The 26963-nt window shown below is 39.6% G+C and overlaps 1 protein-coding gene across 2 annotated transcripts; it reads right to left on the reverse strand.

The window, feature by feature from the left end:
* Positions 1–15162: 15162 nt before the first annotated feature.
* Positions 15163–26067, reverse strand: rnmt (RNA (guanine-7-) methyltransferase). 2 transcript variants are annotated; one of them, XM_085446125.1, is made up of 11 exons: positions 25984–26067; positions 24108–24245; positions 22035–22164; positions 19846–19971; positions 18036–18151; positions 17709–17890; positions 17008–17172; positions 16799–16916; positions 16167–16265; positions 15790–15823; positions 15163–15618 (listed from the first exon to the last, which is right to left on the reverse strand). In XM_085446125.1, the coding sequence occupies exons 2-11, from the start codon at positions 24243–24245 to the stop codon at positions 15581–15583; spliced, it is 1146 nt and encodes a 381-aa protein (XP_085302251.1). In that variant the 5' UTR covers positions 25984–26067; the 3' UTR covers positions 15163–15580. The 2 variants fall into 2 exon arrangements, with proteins under 2 accessions (XP_085302251.1, XP_085302252.1); XM_085446126.1 differs by lacking the exon at positions 25984–26067 and adding an exon at positions 25774–25971.
* Between the last annotated feature and the right edge of the window lie 896 nt (positions 26068–26963).

Raw genomic sequence — 26963 nt, forward strand, 5'->3', positions numbered from 1 at the left:
ACTCTCTACACCACAGACTTAAGCCACTGCACAGAGAAATTCCATCTTCAGAGGTTTTCCGATGACTCTGTGGTGGTTGGATGCATCAGCAATGGTGATGAGTAAGAGTACCAGGCTGTGGTTGACTCCTTTGTCACGTGGTGCGAGCAGAATCATCTGTAGCTCAATGTGGCAAAGACCAAGGAATTGATTGTGGACTTTAGGAAGACCAGGAAAACCTTGACCCCTGTTTCAATTCACGGGGTCAATGCGGACATTGTGAAGGACTATAAATATTTTGGAGTATACAGATAATAAACTGGACTGGGTTAAAAACACCACTGCATTTTACAGGAAGGGCCAGAGTCGTCTCTATTTTCTGAGGCAGCTGAGGTCCTTCAACATCTGTCAGACAATGTTCCGGATTTTCTATGAGTCTGTTGTGGCCAGTGCTGTCCTCTATGCTGTTGCATGCTGGGGCAGGAGGTTCATGGTTGCAGATGCCAACAGACTAAATAAACAGATCCGTAATGTTGTGGGGATGGAGCTGGACTGCCTTAGGTTGATGTCGGAGAGGCAGATGTCATTCAAGATAAAGACAATGTAGGATAATACCTGCCATCCACTCCATGACATGCTGGCTAGCCACAGGAGCACGTTCAGTGAGAGACTAAGATTACCAAAAAGCACCACTGAACGACACAGGAAATCATTCCTGCCCGTGGCCATCTCCCTGTACAACTCCTCCATCTAATACACTGTAAACACTGCAATAGTTACGCCCTTTTTGCACACGCTGTTTCTACTCAGTAATATTCCGGTCAATATTATTGATATTTATTATATGTATTTTTTATCTGTCAATCCTTGATATTTATTATTGAGTGATTTGTTTATATTGTGCTATTTCTTAAATTTGTAAATCTGTAACATATTGTATGTTTAAATAGTTTAGTCTGTTTCTGTTACTGTATTGGAGCAACTGCAACCCACATAATTTCATTAGGATTAATAAAGTATTCTGATTCTGTTTCTGATTCCCTCACAGGAGAAAGCTTAGTGGGTGAGCAGGCAGCCACATGCCACATAGTCAGAATTCAGCAGCCTGGGTTTGAGTCTGACCTAAAGTCCTTTGCTGCATATCTTGTACCAAAAACATAATATTCGGAAGGCTCCTGGAGTCACAGGAGCACACAAACTCTGCCACTATGACAAGGTGTTTTGTTTTGCTTTTAAATTTTGTTATTTTTCTTATATCGTAGGGTCTTTACCTTATAATATGAAACACATTGAAGCGAATGCTGTTATGAATTGAGGCTATTTCAGCTTTGGTAAACTCTACTGCTATCTGTATTTTCAATAGTCCTCATTAGATGTTTGCTGTGTATCAGACCTTTCTCCACATTCTCTCTCAGAAAACTGTCCCTCTTCTGTCTCATTGTGAGGTTACATGTCAACTCCTGGAGCTAGATGTTGGGGCTAACTTGTGTGTCACAGGACAAAAGCAGACTGACCTTATAAGGATGTGTGTTCTTTTCATTAAGGTGAAGAATTCAGACTGTTATTAGTCTCCTGGATTACTGCTAACTGATCTTTAAAGTTCAGGTGGATGACAGAGAGCCAGCACAGCAATAAGTCTCACCTCTCAGATCGCCATCAGCAGGATGAATTACAGGCATACCAGACAGGATCACTACATGAAACTGATCCCAGATCAGCTGATATCAACCCGAAGCACACTGTGTCTGTCTGCGTCAATTCATCCAACCTGAAAGTCATGTTCAAAACACAAGCTGCATCAGTAACACACATTAGCATAGACACAGGTTGATATGAGCTACTCAGTGAAGGTGACCTCTGACCTTTTACATGTGTCATCATCACTGCAGCATTTGTGTGAAAATAAGTTTTGAATAGTGCATCCTCCGAGAGGCCAAGACGCTTTCACCACATCTGAATAAATTCCCTGAGGATGTTCCTGAGGTAGTTTATTCAAGAAAGAAAGCTCTATTGTCATATAATTTGCTGTGTGATTATCCATTAATATTGGATTGTGGGTAATTTTGTGTGGTTTGATCCAAAAAGGCTTGTGTGGACATTTGAACTGACCTCTGTTCTAAAACACATCTGATCTTTCTGATTCAGTCTTTGTGCACACGTTTCTCTGTAAACAAGCAGACAAAAGATTCAAATGTCACAATGACAGTTTTTTAAGGCAGTTTGTGTTTTCACGCTGCAACAAATACAAATGTCCGAAACATCACATCGTTGACGGAGGATGCCATGATAACAACTCTTCATAATAACAGCTAACAGCTCTTCATACAACCTTCACACATTCAATTCAATTCAGTTTTATTTATATGGCGCCAAATCACAGCAACAGTCGCCTCAAGGCGCTTCATATTGTACAGTAGATCCAACAATAATAGATACAGAGAAAAAACCAACAATCATATTACCCCCTGTGAGCAAGCACTTTGGTGACAGTGGAAAGGAAAAACTCCCTTTGAACAGGAAGAAACCTCCGGCAGAACCAGACTCAGGGAGGGGCGGCCATCTGCTGCGACTGGTTGGTGTGAGAGAAGGAAGACAGGATAAAAGACATGCTGTGGAAGAGAGAGAGAGATTAAGAGGTATGAGTCAGTGCAGAGAGGTCTATTAACACATAGTGAGTGAGAAAGGTGACTGGAAAGGAAAAACTCAATGCATCATGGGAATCCCCAGCAGCCTACGTCTATTGCAGCATAACTAAGAGAGGATTCAGGGTCACCTGGTCCAGCCCTAACTATATGCTTTAGCAAAAAGGAAAGTTTTAGCCTAATCTTGAAAGTAGAGATAGTGTCTGTCTCCTGAATCCAAACTGGAAGCTGGTTCCACAGAAGAGGGGCCTGAAAACTGAAGGCTCTCCCTCCCATTCTACTTTTAAATACTCTAGGAACAACAAGTAGGCCTGCAGAGCGAGAGCGAAGTGCTCTAATAGGGTGATATGGTACTACAAGGTCATTAAGATAAGATGGGGCCTGATTATTTAAGACCTTGTATGTGAGGAGCAGGATTTTGAATTCAATTCTGGATTTAACAGGAAGCCAATGAAGGGAAGCCAAAACAGGAGAAATATGCTCTCTCTTTCTAGTCCCTGTCAGTACTCTTGCTGCAGCATTTTGGATTAGCTAAAGGCTTTTCAGTGAGTTTTTTGGACATCCTGATAATAATGAATTACAGTAGTCCAGCCTGGAAGTAATAAATGCATGAACTAGTTTTTCAGCGTCACTCTGAGACAGGATATTTCTAATTTTAGAGATGTTGCGCAAATGGAAGAACGCATTCTTACATATTTGTTTAATATGTGCATTGAAGGACATGTCTTGGTCAAAAATGACTCCAAGGTTCCTCACAGCGTTACTGGAGGCCAAGGTAATGCCATCCAGAGTAAGAATCTGGTTAGATACCATATTTCTAAGATTTTCAGGGCCGAATGCAATAACCTCAGTTTTATCTGAATTAAGAAGCAGAAAGTTAGCGGCCATCCAGGTCTTTGTCTTTAAGACATTCCTGCAGTTTAACTAATTGGTGTGTGTTATCTGGCTTCATGGACAGATAGAGCTGGGTGTCATCTGCATAGCAGTGAAAATGTATGCTATGTCTTCTAATGATGCTGCCTAAGGGAAGCATGTATAATGTAAACAGAATTGGTCCTAGCACTGAACCCTGTAGAACTCCATAATTAACCTCAGTGTGTGAAGAGGACTCTCCATTTACATGTACAAACTGGAGTCTGTTAGATAGAGATGATACAAACCACGGCAGCGCAGTACCTGTAATACCTACAGCATGTTCTAATCGCTCTAATAGAATATCATAGTCAACAGTATCGAACGCTGCACTGAGGTCTAGCAGGACAAGCACAGAGATGAGTCCACTTTCAGAGGCCATAAGAAGATCATTTGTAACCTTCACTAAAGCTGTTTCTGTGCTGTGATGAGCTCTGAAACCTGACTGAAACTCTTCAAATAAACCATTCCTCTGCAGATGATCTGTTAGCTGTTTGACAACTACTCTTTCAAGGATTTTTGATATGAAAGGAAGGTTGGAGATTGGCCTATAATTACAGTGGGGCAAAAAAGTATTTAGTCAGCCACCGATTGTGCAAGTTCCCCCACTTAAAATGATGACAGAGGTCAGTAATTTGCACCAGAGGTACACTTCAACTGTGAGAGACAGAATGTGAAAAAAAAATCCATGAATTCACATGGTAGGATTTGTAAAGAATTTATTCGTAAATCAGGGTGGAAAATAAGTATTTGGTCACCTCAAACAAGGAAAATCTCTGGCTCTCACAGACCTGTAACGTCTTCTGTAAGAAGCTTTTCTGTCCCCCACTCGTTACCTGTATGAATGGCACCTGTTTGAACTCATCATCTGTATAAAAGACACCTGTCCACAGCCTCAAACAGTCAGACTCCAAACTCCGCCATGGCCAAGACCAAAGAGCTTTCGAAGGACACCAGGAAAAGTATTGTAGACCTGCACCAGACTGGGAAGAGTGAATCTACAATAGGCAAGCAGCTTGGTGTGAAAAAATCAACTGTGGGAGCAATCATCAGAAAATGGAAGACATACAAGACCACTGATAATCTCCCTCGATCTGGGGCTCCACGCAAGATTTCATCCCGTGGGGTCAAAATGATCATGAGAACGGTGAGCAAAGATCCCAGAACCACACGGGGGGATCTGGTGAATGACCTGCAGAGAGCTGGGACCAAAGTAACAAAGGTCACCATCAGTAACACACTACAACGGCAGGGAATCAAATCCCGCAGTGCCAGACGTGTTCCGCTGCTGAAGCCAGTGCATGTCCAGGCCCGTCTGAAGTTTGCCAGAGAGCACATGGATGATACAGCAGAGGATTGGGAGAATGTCATGTGGTCAGATGAAACCAAAGTAGAACTTTTTGGTATAAACTCAACTCGTCGTGTTTGGAGGAAGAAGAATACTGAGTTGCATCCCAAGAACACCATACCTACTGTGAAGCATGGGGGTGGAAACATCATGCTATGGGGCTGTTTTTCTGCCAAGGGGACAGGACGACTGATCCGTGTTAAGGACAGAATGAATGGGGCCATGTATCGTGAGATTTTGAGCCAAAACCTCCTTCCATCAGTGAGAACTTTGAAGATGAAACGAGGCTGGGTCTTCCAACATGACAATGATCCAAAACACACCGCCCGGGCAACAAAGGAGTGGCTCCGTAAGAAGCATTTGAAAGTCCTGGAGTGGCCTAGCCAGTCTCCAGACCTCAACCCCATAGAAAATCTGTGGCGGGAGTTGAAAGTCCGTGTTGCTCGGCGACAGCCCCAAAACATCACTGCTCTCGAGAAGATCTGCATGGAGGAATGGGCCAAAATACCATCTACTGTGTGTGCAAACCTGGTAAAGACCTATAGTAAACGTTTGACCTCTGTTATTGCCAACAAAGGTTATGTTATAAAGTATTGAGTTGTATTTTTGTTATTGACCAAATACTTATTTTCCACCCTGATTTACGAATAAATTCTTTACAAATCCTACCATGTGAATTCATGGATTTTTTTTTTCACATTCTGTCTCTCACAGTTGAAGTGTACCTCTGGTGCAAATTACTGACCTCTGTCATCATTTTAAGTGGGGGAACTTGCACAATCGGTGGCTGACTAAATACTTTTTTGCCCCACTGTAGCTAAGACTGCTGGGTCTAGAGATGCTTTTTGAGTAAAGGTTTAACTACAGCCAGCTTGAAGGCCTGTGGTACATAGCCAATTATTAGAGATAGGTTGATCATATTTAAGATTGAAGCATTAATTAATGGCAGGACTTCTTTGAGCAGTTTTGTAGGAATGGGGTCTAAAAGACACGTTGATGGTTTGGAGGAAGTAATTACTGAAGTTAACTCAGAAAGATCGATTGGAGAAAAAGACTCTAAGTGAATATCAGTGGTACTAAGAGTAGCTGTAGATAATATTACATCTGTGGAATGATTATTGGTAATTTTTTTCTCTAATGATTAAAATTTTATTTGTGAAGAAGTTCATGAAGTCATTACTAGTTAACGTTAAAGGGATTGTTGGCTCAAAAGAGCTCTGACTTTTTGTCAGCCTGGCTACAGTGCTGAAGAGAAACCTGGGGTTGTTCTTATTTTCTTCAATCAGTGATGAATAGTAAGATGTTCTGGCTTTGCGGAGGGCTTTCTTATAAAGCAGCAAACTATTTCTCCAGGCTAAATGATGATCCTCTAAATTTGTGACACACCATTTCCTCTCCAGATTACGAGTCATCTGCTCTAGGCTACGTGTTTGAGAATTATACCACGGAGTCAGGTACTTCTTCTTTTTTTTGACATTAAAGTTTTTATTGATTTTGTAGTTTTTTTGGAAACGTATACTTAAACCTGTGTAATAGGGAAAGAAAGAAAAAACAACAAACAAACAAACAAACAAAAAACACAAGAAAACTGCTGGTGTGCACCCGTCCCCCGTCCCCTTAAAAATCTAAGAGAAAGGAAAGAGAAACTAACAGCGGGTTCCAAGAGAAGAAACACAGAAACGGGCAAATAAAAATGATGGTAAAGTAACATTATTAACAACGTATTTGGACCGGTGGTCACAGTTAATAATCATTGAGATTATGATATTAGGGTCATGATTTTCTGTTTGCTTCAGATAGCTCCAAAAGTAGTCCCAATGTTTATCTTTGTCTTCTGTATCATTTTTAAGTTTATTCAGCATGGACTCATAGGAAGCAGTCTCTGCCATTGCTCTGATCCAGTCTTTTAGCTCAGGACGTACTGTAGTCTTCCAGTGCCGAAGGATAATCCTTGATGCGGTTACTAGTCCAACCATAACAACCGTGAAAATATTATTATAAATTCTTGGAATATGAGAACGGTCTCCTAACAAACACAATTCAGGAGTTAAGGGCATTTCTAATCCTGACCAACCTTTTAAAAGTGTGATGACTTCCTTCCAAAAAGGAGCTATAAGGGAACATTCCCAAAAACAATGTAGGAAAGTCCCTGGCCTCAACTTTTGCATTTCCAACAGAGATTGTCAGGCATAAGCTTCATACGGTGTAATCTTGTTGGAGTATGATAATGTCTATGCAAAATTTTATATTGTATGCATTTGCTCCTTGCCTCCTTAGCATAAATCCCATTTTCCGCCAAAATCTCCATCCATTTTTTGTTTGGAATTGGTGCATTTAAATCTTTCTGCCACAAAGTTTTAATATTCGAACATTCCCCATCTATTATCATTTACCAACCTATAAAAACATGATGCTGTGTGGCGCTCCTGAGGCATATTTATAAAATTTAGAACAAGATTTTCATGTCCCCTTCTGAACTTCGACGTCACACAGTGTCTAATTTGCAAATATCTCCAAAAATTTTCCTTCCTACCTCTAGTCATACCTCTTACGCAATGTGCACTACCACTGATCACTTGCTCGTTATATTGCACCTGCTCCCTTATATGGCATATATAATTTGTATATAACTTGTACATACCTGTGTTATTACATAACATTCCCTGTGTAGGCACCTCTTAAACTGTATTTTTTTTTCTCCTTCTAAAGGAACTTTAATGTTTTCATTCTATTCTATTCATCGGTCTTTCATGAGCAGCATTCAGAGCCAACAGATCATTATCAGATATTTAAATTAATACTTTCATTTTCTAAGTAAATTCAAATTAAATTAATCACATAACAAGATGCTTTAACTCTTTAACTCAATGGAGCTCCGAAGGATCAGACAATTGATTCTGAACAGCTGTGAAGGGTTCACTGCACCACCTACTGGAGGTTTGCAGTCACTACACCAGAGTTTGAAAAATACACAAAAAATTGTCACATCAGCTTTAGTGTTTAAATTTTAAGTTTTACAGAGTAAATATGTCCATATGGAACAACTCCAGCAGTAAAATGAGGCCAGCACAAAATGATAAGGCTGCAGACTGCTCTAAACCCTAATTTCATCATTTTTTTTCTACTCTTGGACCTGTATGATGTCGTACAGAGGACACAGAAGATCCACCTGTTTTTTAAACCTCTATGTAAGGAGCAACCAACTGTCTTAAAAGCAGAGGTGCTAAAATTGCTTTTAACTGAGTGGACACAGCTATGCCCAATGTGAGATAAACTAGGACTATTGATCTGTGAATAATCAAAAGCTGCTCAAGAGAATATGTAGGTGAAAATGAGGAGAATCAGTCCCTTTCAGCATATGAGATGAGATGAGATGAGATGAGATGAGATGAGATGAGATGAGATGAGATGAGATGGCCTTTATTTGTCAGTTGCAGGTCTTTTGCCCACAACCGAGACCTTGCCGACCGTACATACAATACACAAACATCACATTGGGGAGACAGGTCAGGCTAGGTAGCGAGGAAAAAAACATCGAAATGTGTAACACAAAAGGATAATACAGGAATGCACAGATATCAACACACCATAACACAATAAACACAGACAAGCAACATGGGAAAGAGTTCCAGTGTGTACATCTGATCTGGGACCGCTGCAATCTTTCGACTGCGCCTCCAACTGACCCGATGTCCATGATTAAGCACTTTCTATGCTTCACTGTACATTTCAAATTTTTAAAAAGTATATATAGTTTCATTTTCTTTTGCGTAAACACCTCGTGACATCATTGTACAGCTGGTTAAGCTTTGATTAAGAATCCATGTACATCGAGCCGGTGGCAAAAAACCCCCGGAAGGAGCCCCTCCACGCTCAATTGTAGTTAAACTCGCAAGTTATCGTAACAAAGAAGACATTATTAAGAAGGCCTGGCAGGCTAAGGGCTTCAACTTTATGGATTCTAGGATATATGTGGACAATGACTATGCCCCGGAGATACAAAGAAGAAGAAAGGAATATGCGACAGCGAAGAAGGTGCTTAAAGAGAACAATATTCGCTTCCAGACGCCTTTCCCGGCCAAGCTAAGGGTGTTCTACAGAGAGGGAATTGTGACATACAACACGGCGCACGAAGCGACTACCGATATGGTGAAGAGGGGATTATCGGTAGAAGTTGTGAAAGACAGAGACTCATTCTTGGATCAAATAAAACAGCACACTTGGCAAACAAGTACGAAGAAGAAAGGTGGAAACTCGACTCCAAAGCTGGGTTTCAAGGAACGCCTTCAGATATTTAGGCACCAAGATGACAGTGGATAAACAGCAAGTGTGTGACGGAGCACTATACTAGAGGTAAACTCAAAAATATTGAGACCTAAGATGAACTGAGAATATGAATTTTATTTCGATTTACTTGTTTTGTTATATAATTAGTTAATCTTATAAAGAGGGCATATAAAATTACATTAAAGTCGGGTCATTTATTTGCACAATAAGTTGGACCCTACAGACCACTGGGCTTTCGGCCTGTGTGCCGGAGAGGGCACTCTTCCACAAGTGGACAGAAGAGTTTTTCCCTCACCAAATATAGCTAATATAGCGATTATGTTTTTGGAAGTCAACATGATTATATGTTTTCGTTGTATAATGTTTTTTTTTTGGGGGGGGGGGGGTTGTTTTTTTTTTCCTTCTTTTCTTTTTTCTCTTTTCTTTTCTGTTTTGGGGGAGTACCTTTCGATCTTTGGCTATGTACAGAGATTGGAATTATATAAGGTCGTACATCAATGCCCTGTAAGGTAACTAAAATAGTGTCATTTAATGTAAATGGTCTGGGGAGCCATATTAAAAGAAGTAAAATTATGTCAAAAATAAAAAGAGAACAAATAGAAGTTGCCTTTATACAGGAATCTCACTTATCGAAGCTCGAACATGATAAATTAAAGAAATGGAAATTTAATCAGTATTCCTCTTCCTGCCCTCAGAGTCCTAAAAGGGGTGTGGTAATTCTAATCTCTAGTAGGTTAAATTTTGAATGCATCCAAGAAATCAGTGATAAGGAGGGGAGGTTTGTGTTAGTCAAAGGGTACCTGGAGGGTATACTGATTACTCTTATAAATGTATATGCTCCCCCAGGATCAGAGATAAAATTTTTCAAAAAGGTTTTTGAATTGATTGTTGGAGAGGCACAAGGTACTCTGATTTTGGGAGGAGATTGGAATGTTCGCCTCAACCCGTCCTTGGACTCATCAAACCCACACGCTCCGGGATTGAATAAAACAACCAAAAACATCAAATTAATCTTAAAGGACGTAGGGCTCATAGATGTATGGAGAGAACTAAACCCCAACAAGAAGGATTATACCTTTTTTTCTCACCCTCATTCATTTTATTCTAGATTGGATTATTTTTTTATGTACCAAAAAGATTTTAGCAGGGTGATCAATTGCAGGATAGGAGTGATGGATTTATCAGACCATGCCCCATTGTACCTGGAAGTAGTGCTTGGATACGAAAGAAGAGTTACATCCTGGAGATTAAATACAAGTATTCTAAGCACGATGAAAGAACAAATTAGTCAAGATATAATAGATTATATAGCGGAAAATAATAATGAAGAAGTTTCCCCAAGTATTCTATGGGACGCCCTAAAAGCAGTGATAAGAGGAAAACTCATAGGTTACAGCGCTAATTTAAAAAAGAAGAGAAATGAGCATTTAAGAAAACTCCAGACACAACTACAATATCTTGAAGATGCCCATAAAATAAGCGCAGTTACAAACTTACAATTAGAAATACAAAAGAAGAAAAACGAAATCGATGAAATTTTTTCAAGTGAAATACAAAAAAATATGGTTTTTTTAAAACAAAGATACTATGAGGTAGGAGGCAAATCTGCTAAATTACTGGCTTATAAATTAAAAAAACAACAATTAGAAAATACAATATATAAAATAAAGGACCCTCAAACAAATAACATTGTGTATAAACTTGAAGATATACAGTCAGCCTTCCTAAAATTCTACAAAGAACTATATACACAACCTAGAGTGGATATTAAAGGTATGATATCTTTTTTAGATTCATTCGACTTACCAAAGTTGAATGAAAAACAGAATATAACCCTAATCAAGGACATATCTGAATTTGAAATTAAAAAAGCTATTACAAAATTGAAACCGAATAAATGCCCAGGCCCAGATGGATTCCCATCAGACTGGTATAAAGAAATGAAAGAGGTACTGATTCCTTTGATGAGAACATCATTCAACTATATTTTAAAGACGGGAGTAATTCCCCCATCTTGGAATGAGGCTTCTATCTCTATAATAGCTAAAGAAGGAAAGGACAGGCTTGACTGTGGAAATTACCGCCCCATTAGTGTTCTTAACCAGGACTTTAAGATATTTACATACATTCTTGCCAAAAGAATTGAAAATATTCTTGTTCAGATCATTAGTTTGGATCAGACTGGTTTTATTAAGCAGAGACAAACGCAAGATAATGTTCGCCGAACACTACACGTTATTGATTATGTTAGGAAAAATAAAATTCAGATGGTCCTTATGAGCTTAGATGCAGAAAAGGCCTTCGATCGGGTTAATTGGGAATTTTTATACAAAGTCATGGATAAATTCGGATTCCATCAATCGTTTATCAGGATTATACAAGCATTATATAAATCACCAAAGGCAAGAATCAAAGTTAACGGGGCGCTTTCAAATGTTTTTAACCTACAGAGAGGGACACGTCAGGGTTGTCCTCTAAGCCCCTCACTCTTCGCTCTCTTCATAGAGGCCCTGAGTCAAAGTGTAATACAAAGCAATACTATTACTGGAGTCAAGATTAGGGGTCGAGAGCATAAGATTTCCTTGTTTGCTGACGATATTTTGATTTATTTGACAAATCCAAACACTACTTTCCCCAAGCTATTGTCACTTCTGGAGATCTTTAGTTCAATATCAGGTTATAAACTAAATATATCGAAGACTCAGATATTAACTTTTAACTATGAGCCCAATTATGAAATTAAGGCTAAAGCCAATTTGAAATGGGAAACGGAGCAGATGAAGTATCTTGGAGTAAATATTACTAAAGATCTGTCTAAGATATACAATGCAAACTTTAATCCTTTAAGTTATAAAATAAATGAGGATATTAAAAGATGGAATTTATTACCATTTTTAAATTTTGAATCACGTATAGATACAGTTAAAATGAATATCTTGCCCAGGATGCTCTACCTATTCCAAACACTCCCTGTAGAAATAACTGACAAACAATTTCGGGAATGGGACAAAATAATCTCTAGGTTTATATGGCAGGGGAAAAAACCACGGATTAAGTACCAAACTATTCAGTTGGCTAAAGACAAAGGAGGGTTGGGGTTCCCATGTTTGAAAGACTATTATATTTCTGCTCAATTGAGGACATTAGTGTGTTGGTGTAATGTAGATTATCAAGCGAGATGGAAAGAACTAGAAACAGTGACCTTAAAAGATTCTCCAATTCAGGCAATTCTAGGGGATGTGACACTTATTAAAAAACAAATTCATCAAGGAAACCAATGGATTAACCTACCTTTAAAACTCTGGTTACAATTTCTTAATAAGAATGATTGGATTGAAGAGGTTAGGATTTTAAGATGGTGCGCTTTTGACAGTGATTTTTTACCTAATGAATTAGACGTAAGATATAAAAAATGGTCTGGACAAGGTTTAACGGCATATTGTATGTTTTACGATAAGGGAATTCTTAGGGACTTCCAATCAATAAAAGATCAATACCAGTTAAGTAAAACGGACTTTTTTAGGTTCTTACAAATTAGGCATCATCTATATAATTTTATACCTAAGAGAACAGATCTTTTTTCTTTACCTGTTCTGAGTATATTTGTCAAGGCTTATCAGGCTGACACAGGCCTTAAGGTGATTTCAAGATTGTACAAGGGTATACAAGAGGTTAAGAAGTGGAATACTACCTACATCAAAAAAAAATGGGAAAATGAAACAAATATAGCAATATCAGATAACATTTGGTATGAGCAGTGCGCTTTTCAGTGGAGAATTTCTAGTTCTAATACATGGAGATGTTACGGTTGGAAGAGTATCTGTAGGTTTTTTTATTACCCCTGCACAAAGTAAACATTATTTTAATCACTCTAATTGCTGGAGAAATTGTGGGGCCCAAGGAGTAAAACATTTTCATCTGTTCTGGTCTTGCCCAAGGATCAACATTTTTTGGGTATTGATCCACTCTGAGTTGCAGATTATTTTTGGTATGCAGCTTCCCTTTAATTGGGACGAACTTTTGTTTGGATATTTATACTCAGTAAATGTAGATAAAATGTCTAAGCAGTTGTATGGTATCCTGAGTTTGGCTGCCCGTAAAATTATTACCAAGAAATGGCTTAGTGTGAAAATTCCATCACTGGGTGATTGGCATGAGACTGTACATGGGATGTTTAAAATGGAAAGAATTACCTTCATTAAAAGACTCCAGTTTGATATATTTAGTGAAATTTGGGGTAAATGGAAACACTACATCCGGTTAAGGAGACCCGATCTTGTTTGAATCTCTGTAACTATATATGCCACATTTCTGAATCGTTATGTGTTTATATGTATATGTTAGTATGTATGAGACTACAAGTGAACACATATGTAAGTAGGTATGTGTATGTATGCTTAAGAATATGGGTGTGTGAGTGAATATGTGTGTGCGAGTACATACACACTAGAGGGTACACCCGTCTGTTTTTCTTATTTTTATTTTTTTTTATTTTTTTTTTATTATTTACGTCTGTTCTTGATTATATGTTTATTTTGGATTATTTGTGTTTATATAGGTTGTTTAATAAAAAGAGAATAACAAAAAAAGAATCCATGTAAGTATAAGACTTTAACTGAACAAACACACACATCCACACATGTGCAATAACACTAAGTGCAATAATCTTTTCTGGCATCGTTGTATTTTTACTCAGTTGTATATAGCATTCGTATTCTATTTTTATCTTATTGTATATTTTTTATTCTATTTTATTCTACTGTATATAGTATATTATTTTATTCTATTCTGTACAGTTGTGTACTGTATTTATTCTTATTGTATTCTAATTTTTGCGTCATAACTTTTGCACTGTCCACTTCCTGCTGTGACAAAACAAATTTCCCACGTGTGGGACTAATAAAGGTTATCTTATCTTATCTTATCTTATCTTATCTTATCATAAATAACTGCTGGATAACCGTATACAGGATACACATATATGCAGAGAAGTGTTCAAACGTTAACACAGCCTCGCTCCCATGATCACAGGTGCATGAAATCCAACACCTCCAGTCTGCCTTTACAGACATTTGTGAAAGAATAGCTTGTTCCAAAGAGCTAACTGAATTTAAGTGTAGCACTATAACAAGATGCTGCTGTTGCAACAAGTCGGTTCAGTTTCGTCCGTCCTAAATGTTCTGGGAACACCTGTAAGTGCTGTTATTGCAAAGTGGAACCATTTAGGACACAGCAGCTAAGCCATGATGTCTCAGACCACGTAAGTGGGTCACTGCATGCTGAGGCTCAAGTGTGTAAAGTCACAAACATTCCAAATCTCTTTTATTAACAACAGCACAAAAACTTTGCACCCCCGAAGTATATTTTAAACCTATTATTACTGAAGTTATTTCATTGCATTTGGATTATTATAATTCATTTTATGTGGGAGTCAGTCCGTCATTACTCTCACATCTGCAACTGATTCAGAATGCTGCTGCACAACTCTTAGAAGGAACTTGCAAAAGAGAGCAGAGGTCAGCTGACCAGCTGCTTCTGGAAGTATTGAGATCCAAGAAGAAGCTCAGAGAGAGCAGGGAGTTCTCTGTTGTTGCTCCTAAATTATGGAATAACTTGCCCTTGTACATTAGAGAAACCCCTTCACTGCCAAATTTTATAACATGTCTTACAACCCACTTTTATTCTTCGGCTTTCTACCCCAGCAAGACTCCGTTTTTCTCTTAGTTATCTTACCTTTTTAACTGGCTATCATTTGTATGTTATGCATTTTTATTATTCAGCTTCAGTGTGCAGTACTGTGTCGCTGTGGCTGTTATAAAGTGCTTTATGAATAAGTGTAGCTGTAAATGGCCCAGTACTTTCGTTCATATGTTATAGGTTCAGGTCCAGGTTTTTAGGTGAGAATAAACTGATCCTTAACAGTTTGTTTCATCCACAATACTCAAATCTGTGCCTGTCATAAACTTAACAGAGGTTCAATGAATACCAGAGGAATCACAAAGGGGAGGGAAACGGGGTTTAATCTGCCAGTTACATTTTGCACTTTGGAAATGCAACAGAACAAATTTCAGAGTTACATTAGACAATGAAAAAAAAATTAAATTTTAAGCCAAACTAAAAGATTAACAAATCAAAAATAACCAATTTACCCATCAACATAAGTAGAGCTACAGTATAATAATCTGTTTGCATTAAATGGCTGTAAATTCTGTTTATTGTAACTATCCTGTAATCCAGAAAAATACACGCTTTTTTCCATAATTCAGAAGAACAATACACAAAAAAGTTTGACAGAAGTTTTGTTTAATTTACAAACAAAACAATCATTTCTTATCAAAAATGACTTAAAGCAACAGAAACACAAATATGAGCTGAAGAACAGTGAGACAAACAGCAGCAGATGAGCGCAGCATCAGGACATCTTCTGGAACACAAACACCAGGTAGATACCTGCAGAGCAAAGACAGATGAGGGTTTTAGTGATCAACAGTTTGTAGATCAATGGGCCCACATATGAATACATATTTTAAAAGTAGATCAAAGACAACAATACTGAAATGTTTTTACAAGCATCAGTTTAAATGTGTCATGTAAACAGCTGATGGAGATGATCAGACTTACTGGTAGCTTCCCACTCAGATCTGCTCAGCGTTCCCTGCACACATGGAAATACAGACAAATGTTGTAAAACTGGGCCGAACACCTGAAACTGTTTTAGGTTTGTTTGTTTTTTAACTGAGCTGTGGGGGTAGACGTGGTCGCTCATCTACTAATGGAGAGGTTGGTTCTTCAATCGCATGCTATATATACACTTGGGCGAGATACTGAAACCGAAGCTGCTCCTGATGCATCCATGTGTTAATGTTAAAAAGTGCTTGAATGCATGTGTGTGAATGTGTGAATGAGACATGTGGCATAAAGCACTTGAGTGCTCAAGTAGAGTAGAAAAGCGCTATAAAAACCGGTCCATTTAACATTTACCATCTGAGCACGCTTACCAGGGGAGTTCTGACGTCGGCTCGGTCACAGTGCTCTTTAGCATGACAGTATTCCTCTGCACTGTCTGAGGCTTGAAGACCATCCTCACTGGGAAATGGCTGAAAGCAAAACAAACTCTTAAAAAGATAGTAAGTAGTGACAGGTTAAAAGCAAAACCTGGACCTCTGAGCTACAGTGACAGATTCTGCTGGTTCTGATGTGTTTTCTTTATCCTCTGATCAAACACTACTATGAGATGAATTGTTCTATTTATCCACAAGACACAGGACCACACTAATGTTTGTGTGGATTTATTGGAGCAAAATATCGCCACACATCTAGCAAAACAGTAAAGCAGTGAACTTTTTTTTTAACACAGCAAACAAAAAAGAAAAAAAAAAACAGTTCATCCACTGTGTGCAGAGGAGTGAAGCTATTCTTAAGGCTTGAGAAGATGAAATGCCTCACTGAAAGGATAAGTGGGTCCTTTCCTTTAATTTGTCACCATTTGGATCTGTGTCCAAAAATAACATGCTTAAATGTTGTGTTAAGTCCATATCTAGTTTGTCTTCTGGTCACATCATTATTGTAAAAATAAGAAAAATGAACTGAGAAATCATAGTCAGTATGTCAGTTTTAATTAATATTCTACCTCCAGAGCCATCATCTTCATCATGAGGCTGCGATGATTCTCCTTCTTCACCTTCTCCTCAAAGAAATCCGCAAATCTTTGTTTCAGCACCAGCTGCATATTGTACTGCTTCGCCATGCTGGGACATAAGAAGTGGAAACAGAGTATCATGAAATATTTTTATAGGAAATTCAGAGTACACAAGCAGATGTTACTGTGAGTACTCTTACTGTTCAAAGAGAGGAAAGTAGACGAGGAACTCTGGAACGTTGACGACTTCCTCGAGGTTAAAGTGATACTGACATCCGAACAGAGGGTAGGAACCTTTGGACTGAAAGGTCACTTTGAAAACCTCATTACCAAATGACAGCGAATCAGATGCCTCCAAACGTTTACTGTTGGGGGGGGGGGGGGGGGCAAGGAAAAGAGTGAAGATGAAGCAGATACTGACTCAGTGATTCAGTCTTTACATCTGAACATTTCAAAATGTCTCTAATAGGGTCGGCTTAGCGCAGCTTGACTCAGTTTTAAGGTTTTTCATTAGGTGGTCGTACCTGGCACCAGGTACTTTTTTAGTACCTATTTGGCTGAGGTTCAGGGCGATCTGAGGCGATCCAGCCTCAGATCCTTGCTGTAATGACCCCACGCACATTACATGGTACTCGTTTATAATGAAAAGTGACAAAGTCCGGTTGAGCCAAGCTACACAGAGACGGTACTAATGGAAAAAGGCTATAAAAACTCCAAGTATTAAGCTTATCTTAATACTTGGAGTTTTCATAGCTCCAACACCAGGTGGACAACCTGCTTCACCTAATAGGATCATGTGGCTTAGGTGAAGAAGGTTGTCCACCTGACATGTGGACAGATGTGACTATAAACAATTTACCATAAAAAAGCGCCTTTCATTACACTTAATTGTTTATCTTACACAAGTTCAAAGGCATCTGGCGTTGTACCGATGAAGTACCCTCCAGGTTTAAGACGCTCACAGGCATTTCTCAGCATCATATTAGCCTTCTGCTCACTCTCAAATGAGTAATGATACACAAACTGACAGCTGCAGATGTCGAACATAAGCTCAGCATCATCCAGTTTCTCTGACAACAACTCCTGTAGGTAGAGATAAAAGGTCAGTAACAAATCAAACAATCCAGACTGAGAAAAACCTCACTTTTATTTTCTTCTTAATTCTGATTTTATATATTCACTTTTATCACAGAATACTCGACTTATTTTTTGTGTGCTGCAGGTCTACCTTTGAACAGTCTGCTGTGATGAATTCAGCAGTGAAGATTTTCTCGTTACGGTGACTCTTTTTTTTCATCTCGTCATAACGAATCTGACATTGTTCCACAGAAACCCCTGCAATATCTGAAAATAAACATCTATGTTTAATCATCAAAAATCTCCAGCAACATGCAACAATTAATCTCAATTGTAATGCCTTTTGAGCTGAGGGGCAGTTATAGAGGCAAGAGATGATATGGGCCACCCTCCAGTCGATCCACCGCCCCCAGGAGGTACGGTTGCAGCTGGGTGCAGGGGTGGGTATTTTTGTATCCCCTCAGTTTGTTTCCAGTATGTTTTCGGTGGTGGATGAGAAGGTTCTGACTGTCGTTTGTGCTTATGAACTGAATAACAGTACATAAGCTTAGAGTATACAGCAGGGTTGTCCATCTCCAGGCCTCAGGGGCTGGTGTCCTTCAGGTTTAAGATCTCAACCTGGGTCAACACATCTGAATCAAATGATTAGTTCATTATCAGGCCTAGCTGTGTTTATCAAGGACACATCTAAAACCTGGTACACAGCTTTCTTGGAATCATTGAGTGGATTGCTCCATTTCATGTGACATTTCATGTCAATGGCATCTGTAGAAATATATTTACTTAGAAAAAATTCTAAGTAAATATAAAACGCATTTTTTTTAATCCAATGTAAATAACACTGAACTGAATTGACGTGATGACCAGTTATAGAGGACCGAGTGCCAGTTACTTAAGTCAAAAGTGAAGCACAAGTATTAGCTCATACATAGGTGAGATTTTGTGGCAGGTGCTCTCATTTGATCTCTGTGATGTTTGACATAATTCATTTCAATTCAATGCCACCACTTTACTGCTATGGAGAGGTTTGTGTGCCCCAGTAGTCCCAGCAGCTATCCTTTTCTTTGTCCCCTGGTAGGTCTCTCCCAAGGCAAATTGGTCCTGGATGAAAGCAATTCATTGGACCCCCATGAGAAAAAAAAGAGCAAGACACCTGAGTAACCTGTGCAAGATTGGGTTACTCCAGGGTTATTTCTCCTCACCCTGAAGCCAGGCTTGGTAGGGAGCTTGACAAAGAGCAGCTGGTGGCCACGCCTTGGGCCCACTACCTGTAGCAGATACCGTCGGGGTCAGGTATATTGTGTGTCAGGTGGCAGTCAAGGGCGAGGGCCCTGATAGCCCGATACCCAGCTATCAAAGCTGGCTACAGAGATGTGGAACCTGTCCTCTCTGGTTTGGAAGGAGCCTGAGCTAGAGTGTGAGGTTTAGGGACACTGACTAGATATAGTTGGGGTCACGTCATTGCACAGTTTGGGAACTGGAACCAGTGTCCTGGAGAGAATCTGGACTCTGTCCCAGTCAGTGAGGGACGGCACCTGCCTCTTTCTCTTACTGAGAAAGAGGCAGGCAGGCGGTGGGTATTTTTGTATGCCCTCAGTTTGCTCCTGTCCCCCGGGGGTTTTTGTGAGCGAGAGTGTTGTTTCCCTACGCCTTCAGATTGGGGAAAGGGTCCTGACTGTCGTCTGTGCTCATGTGAAGAACGACCCAGTCAAACAGAAGAGGGAGGATGGATGGATGGATGGACAGATGGATGGATGGATGGATGGATGGTTGGCAGGCAGGTTTGATTTTACACAAAGTTAACATTGACTGTTTCAGGTTAAACAGCAGGATGAGGTGCGTCTGTAGAGGAAGATTTCACTGCTGGTCCTTTACAGTCCTTAAAGCTGTATAAGCATGAAAAGAGTCTGTAGAAATGTGATGTCAAGTTTCATAAACCATAAAAATCAATGAATCAATACCTGCACAGACCAGGTGATCGATTCCTCCTCTTCTCCACTTCAGTAGGTCTCCTCCTTTTCCACAACCAAGGTCCAACACAGACACCTGCTGAGATCCCGCCCCTCTTACCTGCTCCAAGATCTCACCTGTCAATAGAAAAAGACACTAAACTGTAAGAGGATGTAAATATTTTGTTTTTAAAGTTGCTTCCACACAAGGTGCTGCAGAAAGAAAATAGGTAAAATCAGAAAAAAATATAAATAATTATTAAATGGTGAAAGAATAAAAAGTAAAAAGTTTATAAAAATGGTTAAAATACAGTCCAGTAGACTCGGAATAAAAATTATTCTTCCCCCAGTGTTGGACTGTAGCTGGTGATGGTAGTCCTAGTTCAGTTCAAGAGGATCACTCAGAGATCTGGTTCATGAGCAGAACCAGAATGACCAGCTCCAGCACACCATGGAGGAGAGACTCAGAGGAGGTGAAGGTAATAATTATTTATTATCATCACAAAGGATGACTTTTATTATTTACCTTAAAAAAAACAACAACTAGGCTACACCTTTACTGAGAGGGTGGTTTGTGGCTCAGCTGCAATGGAGGGGTGGAGCAGCAGGTTCAAATAGTGTGTGTGTGTGTGTGTGTGTGTGTGTGGGGGGGGGGGGGTCCAAATAGTGCATGCCCTGCTCTGAGTGTCAACCTTTGTATTATTCTGGAGGATTATACAATGCAATTTCCTGACTAACCACCTTGTTCATGACTCACACACTAAAAGAACTGTACTAATTACTGGGTATTAAGTTTTGTTTGGCCAGCATCTATGACCTTCAGACTGACAGGCTGGTGGAACTGCTAAGTAAGACAGAATCCATGATTCGTAAGTTAATTCATGAGGATAAGGAGAAGGTTATCATGAGAATTTGCTCCAGGCACGTCAGCAGTGCCTAAATCTAAGATTTATCACCTCAACCTGCTCAAAGATAGGCTGAAATTGCTTCTCTGGTGAGCCTGGTGAAGGAAAGAGATGAGTTGGGACCAGCGGTATCAAATTCTATCATTTCCACCTCCTTCCGTTGTGATGACCATCTTGCACAGGCCCAGAGAGTGGATGGTGCTGCAGTGCAACATCGTTTTGTCTGGTTGTACCAGTCTCACAGAGCACCGTTTTGTAGCACACTCTAGTGTGATGGTGCATTCACTACCAGATACTTGAACACACAAGACAAATTGCTCAGAAGGAATTGGCTGAAATACTGAAAATGGGAGTAATAGAAGAGTCATACCAAAAGCAAAAAAAGACTACTAAAGATACAACAATCACTCAACTTACAATGCTGTCTGCGTCGGTCCTTTGTGTTACAGGATGGCAAATAGAAAAGCGTCCTTTTATAGTCTTTTTCTACTCGAGCACTCAAAGTGTTTCATATAACATGTCTCATCCATTCACACCAAGCATAGACATAGAAAAAAGTGCTTGTAAGTGCATTTAATCTAACATTCATACACAGCGTCACACTCCCATGAAAGTCATGGTTCAGCATCTTGCCCAAGGACATCTTGGCACACAAACTGGAGCAGCCAGTTTTGGAATCAACAGCCTTATGATTAATAGATGACCTCCTAAACTACAGTCACCTCTATGTTCATACAAGGCACAGGTGAAACATAAAGGCAAACCTTTTTAAATAAAATAATCAGTCCCTTTCTCTGTTCGATAAAACTGTAGAAAATGGACGAGTTCTCTGGTCCATGTGAAAATAAAAACAATAAACTGGCTTCCTGTAAAAAGTTTACACCAGCCCCTTTGCAAGGTTTAACCATTTATTTTAGTTAAATCTATTAATTCTGTTTTTTAAAAGTTTCTGATCATTTATAAAACACTTTTTTTAAAGGATGAAGGTCATTAATCAGCATGACGACAACAGGCTGCCAAATAAAACATAAAAGGCCAATAATCTGTATTAGTGACTGGTATTATACTCGCTGGATAAATATCACTGCATTGTCATTTTGTTCTGATAATCAGCTTTCTAAATGTTGGATCTGATGTTTGGCCCTAGAGACAACTTATAGCAAAAAATAAACAAAAACAAAACTACGCTCTCATGTTATTATGCATGCGATTGCCGGATGGGTGTTAATTGCTTACAGATCACTATGGATATGTTAAAACTGAGGAAGTGTGGTGTGTTGATCAGAAGCCAGTTACCAATTAGAACACTCTTCAGCCAGTTGTTGAAGTTCCTCATGAAGAAGATTCGGCTTCTGCTACGAGCTGCCCGGCCAACTTCCTGCAGCTGGTTGTAGTGACTTGCCACCTTCACACCGTGATCAAGCACCTGAGAGATCAATTATAGGGATCACTAATAAGGAAGACAGCCTCACAGCAGCTTTAATACCTGCTGATAAATATTTAGATTGTTTTTGTCTGCCTGATCTTTCCGAATTAACTTGAATAATAACTTCCTCCAAATCAACAACGTGTCAATCAAACCTCGTTCCTACAAGACTGCTCAAAGAAGTCCAAAAATTATAAATCTTAAATATGATCAACCCATCTCTTCAAGCTGGCAGTAGTTAAACTGTTACTTAAAGCCGCCACTTGACCTTTTATCTCAAACATTCTTGAAAGAGTAGATGTAAAACAGCTAACTGATCATCTGCAGAGGGATGGTTTAACTAAAAGTTTCAGTCAGGTTTCAGAGATCATCACAGTACAGAAACAGCTTTAGTGAAAGTTACAAACTTTGTGTCTTATGGCCTCTGAGGGTGGACTCATTCTGTGCCTTTCCTGCTAGGCCTCAGTCCTTTATTCAATATTGTCAGTGTTGGGAAGGTTACTTTTAAAATGTATTCCGTTACAGAATACAGAATACATGCCCCAAAATGTATTCTGTAACGTATTCCGTTACGTTACTCAATGACAGTAACGTATTCTGAATACTTTGGATTACTTAATATATTATCATGCTTTTTACAACAACCTGAATGTACTATTGCTGTGTGATTTATTACTATTACTGAAGGTCCGCGACTCCGAACTGTAGTAAAGGGACCTCTGACTAATACGGCGGGGTCCCTGTCGGCTCGTAGCCGAAAACTAGCTTTACTTTGTTGTGTGGGTCAACTTTTCTTGCGACAGACAGAGAGAGGCGTTGAAAGACTGCTCCAACGGAACTTATTGTTTTCGGAGGAAAACACGAACACGGTGTACAGTCGAGTCTTAATAGCTTACTTACAACTGGGCTCGTCAGGCACTCTTCTTGGCTGCAGTGGTTATTATTATATTTACATGCTTCCAGCTCCCGTTTTTCCTCGATGACAACTCGTACCTTTCCACTCCCCTTTTTCTCTCTCCCTCCTCGCGCTCACAGACCCATAACGTGTATGGCAGTCCATTCTCCCTGCAACACGGACTACACTGGCCATGATGCTACATTCTTTAGAGCTATGCTTGTAGCATTCTGCCTGTTAGCTTAGCACAACAACGAAAAGGCGCTCTCTCACCCAGGAAACACACAGTCGCAGAGAGAGAGAGAGCGTCGCCCTGTAACCATGGCAACCGTAACGCTGCCGCCTGGAACAACAGAACGTAGCTGTCAAACAAAACCCAAACAGTCCTGACCCTCGACAATATGAAACAGGAAAGTACCGCAGTGTAATCCATTTATTTCAACAAAGTAACTGTATTCTGAATACCACCCTTTTAAACGGTAACTGTAACGGAATAGTTACTCATATTTTGTATTTTAAATACGTAACGGCGGTACATGTATTCCGTTACTCCCCAACACTGAATATTGTTAACAATAATATTTTATTACAGCGATTAGAGCATGCTGTAGGTGTTAAAGGTACTGCGCTGTAGTGGTTTGAATCAATTCAATCTAACAGAGTCCTCTTCACACACTAAGGTTAACTGATACTCTTAACATTATGCATGTTTTCCCTCAGGCAGTCTCACAGAATAGCATAGCAAGTTCAGTCCAATTTTATTTTCATGCGCCAAATCAGAGCAAAAGTTGCTTCAAGGTGCTTTATATTGTAAAGTACAGACCGTAAAACACTGAAGACATTTGAGTTTTTAAATATGTTAGGTTGTTCGCTGAGTTTACAAATGTTTTCCAAATTATCCTAAACTTCTAAACTATATATATTTTTAGCATATAGTTTTAAAAGTGCTGTCTGATCCTCTCACATCAAACCGAGACTTCATCTCACAACATGAAGAGCCTTCAGACAACTGCTTTAAAGAAATATAAAAAAAAATGAACTTGACAACCTGCTTCTTGCTAGGTGACATCGTCTCTTCTTCATCTTCAACATGCTTCCTCTTCATCCCCGAGTTCTCTTCTTGCTGAGCTCCTCTGGTCTGTGTTGCCTCCTCCATCGTTTCTGTCTGACGAGACTGAAGCTCCATCTAAGAAAAAAAAGAGGAGGAAGAGGAGGAGAGAGAAAAACAATATCAGTTTGAGCTGATGAAGCTTTATGTTGAGTTTATTGAGAATTAGTGATGTCAGCTTGACTGAACAATGCCGAACGTGATCCATTTACCTTTTTTAATAACCCGTTATATCCGAAAGGGAGAGTAATACATTATGATGTCAAAAACTACAATGTATTAATCACTGCTTATGCGCTACAGTCTGATGGTCCTGATTGGTATCGGAGTTTTCTATAATGAAATTTCTCATAAATAACTACACATAATAAATATTAGAGATATGTTAAAGAAAGTTTTAAGTTTTGTTAAAAAAAAAAAACATCAATTGACTAAAATATTGCATTTTCAGATCACCAAATAGAGGTATCTGTCTTAACAATCTGATATCATTTGGAACTTGATTTAACCTTTTTAATGATAAAACTGCTCAGTGACCTTTCAGAAGTTGGAAATTTAAAGCCTACATGTTGGGTCAATCAAACTAATTAAAAACAAAAATTTCAAAGGTGGCACGGTGGTTAGCACTGTTGCCGCACAGCAAGAAGGTCCTGAGTTCAATTCCAACATCAGGCCGGGGTCTTTCTGTGTGGAGTTTGCATGTTCTCCCCGTGTTTGCGTGGGTTCCCTCCGGGTACTCCGGCTTCCTCCCACCGTCCAAAGACATGCAGCTTGTGGGGATAGGTTAATTGGAAAATCCAAATTGTCACTAGGTGTGAATGTGCGAATGAATGTGAGTGCGAATGGTTGTCTGTCCCTGTGTGTTAGCCCTGCGACAGACTGGCGACCTGTCCAGGGTGTACCCCGCCTCTCGCCCTATGACAGCTGGGATAGGCTCCAGCGCCCCCCGCGACCCTGAAAAGGATAAGCGGAAGCGAATGGATGGATGGATGGAATTTCAAAGGTTACATAGAACTGTAAGTGCAGGTTAAACTGGGTTGTCACCATGTTGTAATGCAGTTTACAGTGATGGATGCAGGACTGTTTCAGGGCAGACTGTTGTATGGCCACTGGGTCACATATTGATGCTACCCTGGGCCTGACCTAAGTTAAATTGATGGGTGATGTTCTTTGGTGGTGTGTGCTTACTTCCACCTTTGTACTAATTTAGTTTGGAAAACTGTAGGATGCAGTAAGCCTGCCGCCTTCTTGTTTTCGCTGCTCCCCAGGGGACTCTACAGCGGCTCATCTGCCTTAATCTCCCTCTGCATGTCCTCCTTCACTACATCTATGAACCTCCTTTGCGGTTTTCCTTCCTTCCACCCCCCGGCCTCTGTGCAAAAAAAGACGAGTATTTGTGCAGTGTGCCGTCACAGGATTTAATATTGCAGAGTCACAAACAGGACTCGAGTGTTTACTGAAGCAATGAGACTAAAGGGGTCGAGGATGCGTTTCCTTCTGAAACTTTAAGGCGCTATTTGACTCTTTTTACTCCGTGGATAAAACGGGTTAAATCTGGATGTGACCAGGTTAAAATCGGATACGACCCAAAGCTGCTCACTCTCACCTTCCATCAGTGACCGGAAGCTGCTACTGACTGTAAACTGACCGTTAGCCGCGGCTGCTAAGAGCTAACAGATGTCGGTGTGTGTTCAGAGATGAACCGGAAACAGCTAGCACAGTGGCTGAATGTGATATTCCAGTCGATACTAATCTAATGGATAACACCGAGACTAACTTGAATTAACGACCAAAGTTTTAGAGAAAAATAACTCACTGTGCTCCGCGAGAAAGACGCGTGCGCTTTCAGCCGCTTCCGGGTTTGTGCACGTCATATTTGCGTCACACCAGAGAGTCGGTGGGTTTTGTTTTTTGTTTTGTTTTTTTAAATTGAAAGTGTTTGTTAAACATTACATGAATGCATATACCTGATGTGTGAATGAGTATTTGGGTCACATTAAGACAAAAATATTATTGATCATTTTGAGAATAAAGTCGAAATTTCGAGATTAAACTCAAAGCGTGGAGATCGCTGTTGTTGTTTCAGGACAAACTGAACCATCTTCTCCTATGACCTCTACAAAATGTATGGAGTTATAGTTATGCCTTAATAAATGCGCAAAAAAATTTTATCCGAAAATAATTTCATTTCGCGGTGCGATTAATTTCCTCTCACTTAAATCCAACGAGCGCACAAAGAAACCATCGCGCATGGAAAGTGTCTGCTTTGCATGTGCTGGTACAACACTCTTGTAAATTGCAATTTTTGGTAATACTCAAGAATGTTGCAATCTGCTTAGTAAAAACAAGTCAAACAAAAATGAATAAAATTTGTAACTTCTTAAAATCTATGCAAAGAGCAGTTTAAAGGGCTGGATTGTTTAAGCGCCACACACACTACACTTATGTATATAGAACTTAGCCATAATAATAATCAGGTCAATTATATAGGCCTTATCAGGTTACTTTTGTAGATCTGTACAGTTTTCTGTAAAGCCAAACAGAAAGTTTTTTTCAAAATCAAAGAAAATGTTCAGCAATTTGCCCCCGGTGGCGTCAGTGTCCGGCAGCCTCGCCTCTGTCAGTGCGCTCCAGGGTGGCTGTGGCTACAATGTAGCTTGCCATCACCTGTGTGTGAATGGATGGATGACTGGATGTGTAAAGCACTTTGGGGTCCTTAAGGACTAGTAAAGCGCTATACAAATACAGGCCATTGCCATTTCCTTTTTTCATCTCCCTAATGATGTCACTTTTTTC

Source organism: Copadichromis virginalis, linkage group LG22, assembly GCF_057382275.1.
Source record: "Copadichromis virginalis isolate Kocher_CV1m ecotype Utaka linkage group LG22, C_Virginalis_male_GT1.1, whole genome shotgun sequence".
In the NCBI taxonomy this organism is placed as follows: Eukaryota; Metazoa; Chordata; class Actinopteri; order Cichliformes; family Cichlidae; genus Copadichromis; species Copadichromis virginalis.

Coding starts and splice junctions, on each gene's coding strand:
- rnmt (XM_085446125.1), bottom strand. CDS start 24,245: ATGGAGCTTCAGTCTCGTCAGACAGAAACGATGGAGGAGGCAACACAG. Junction 17,891..18,035: donor TCACAGCAGACTGTTCAAAG/GTAGACCTGCAG, acceptor CTCTACCTACAG/GAGTTGTTGTCAGAGAAACT. Junction 17,173..17,708: donor CCAGATGCCTTTGAACTTGT/GTAAGATAAACA, acceptor CCCCCCCAACAG/TAAACGTTTGGAGGCATCTG.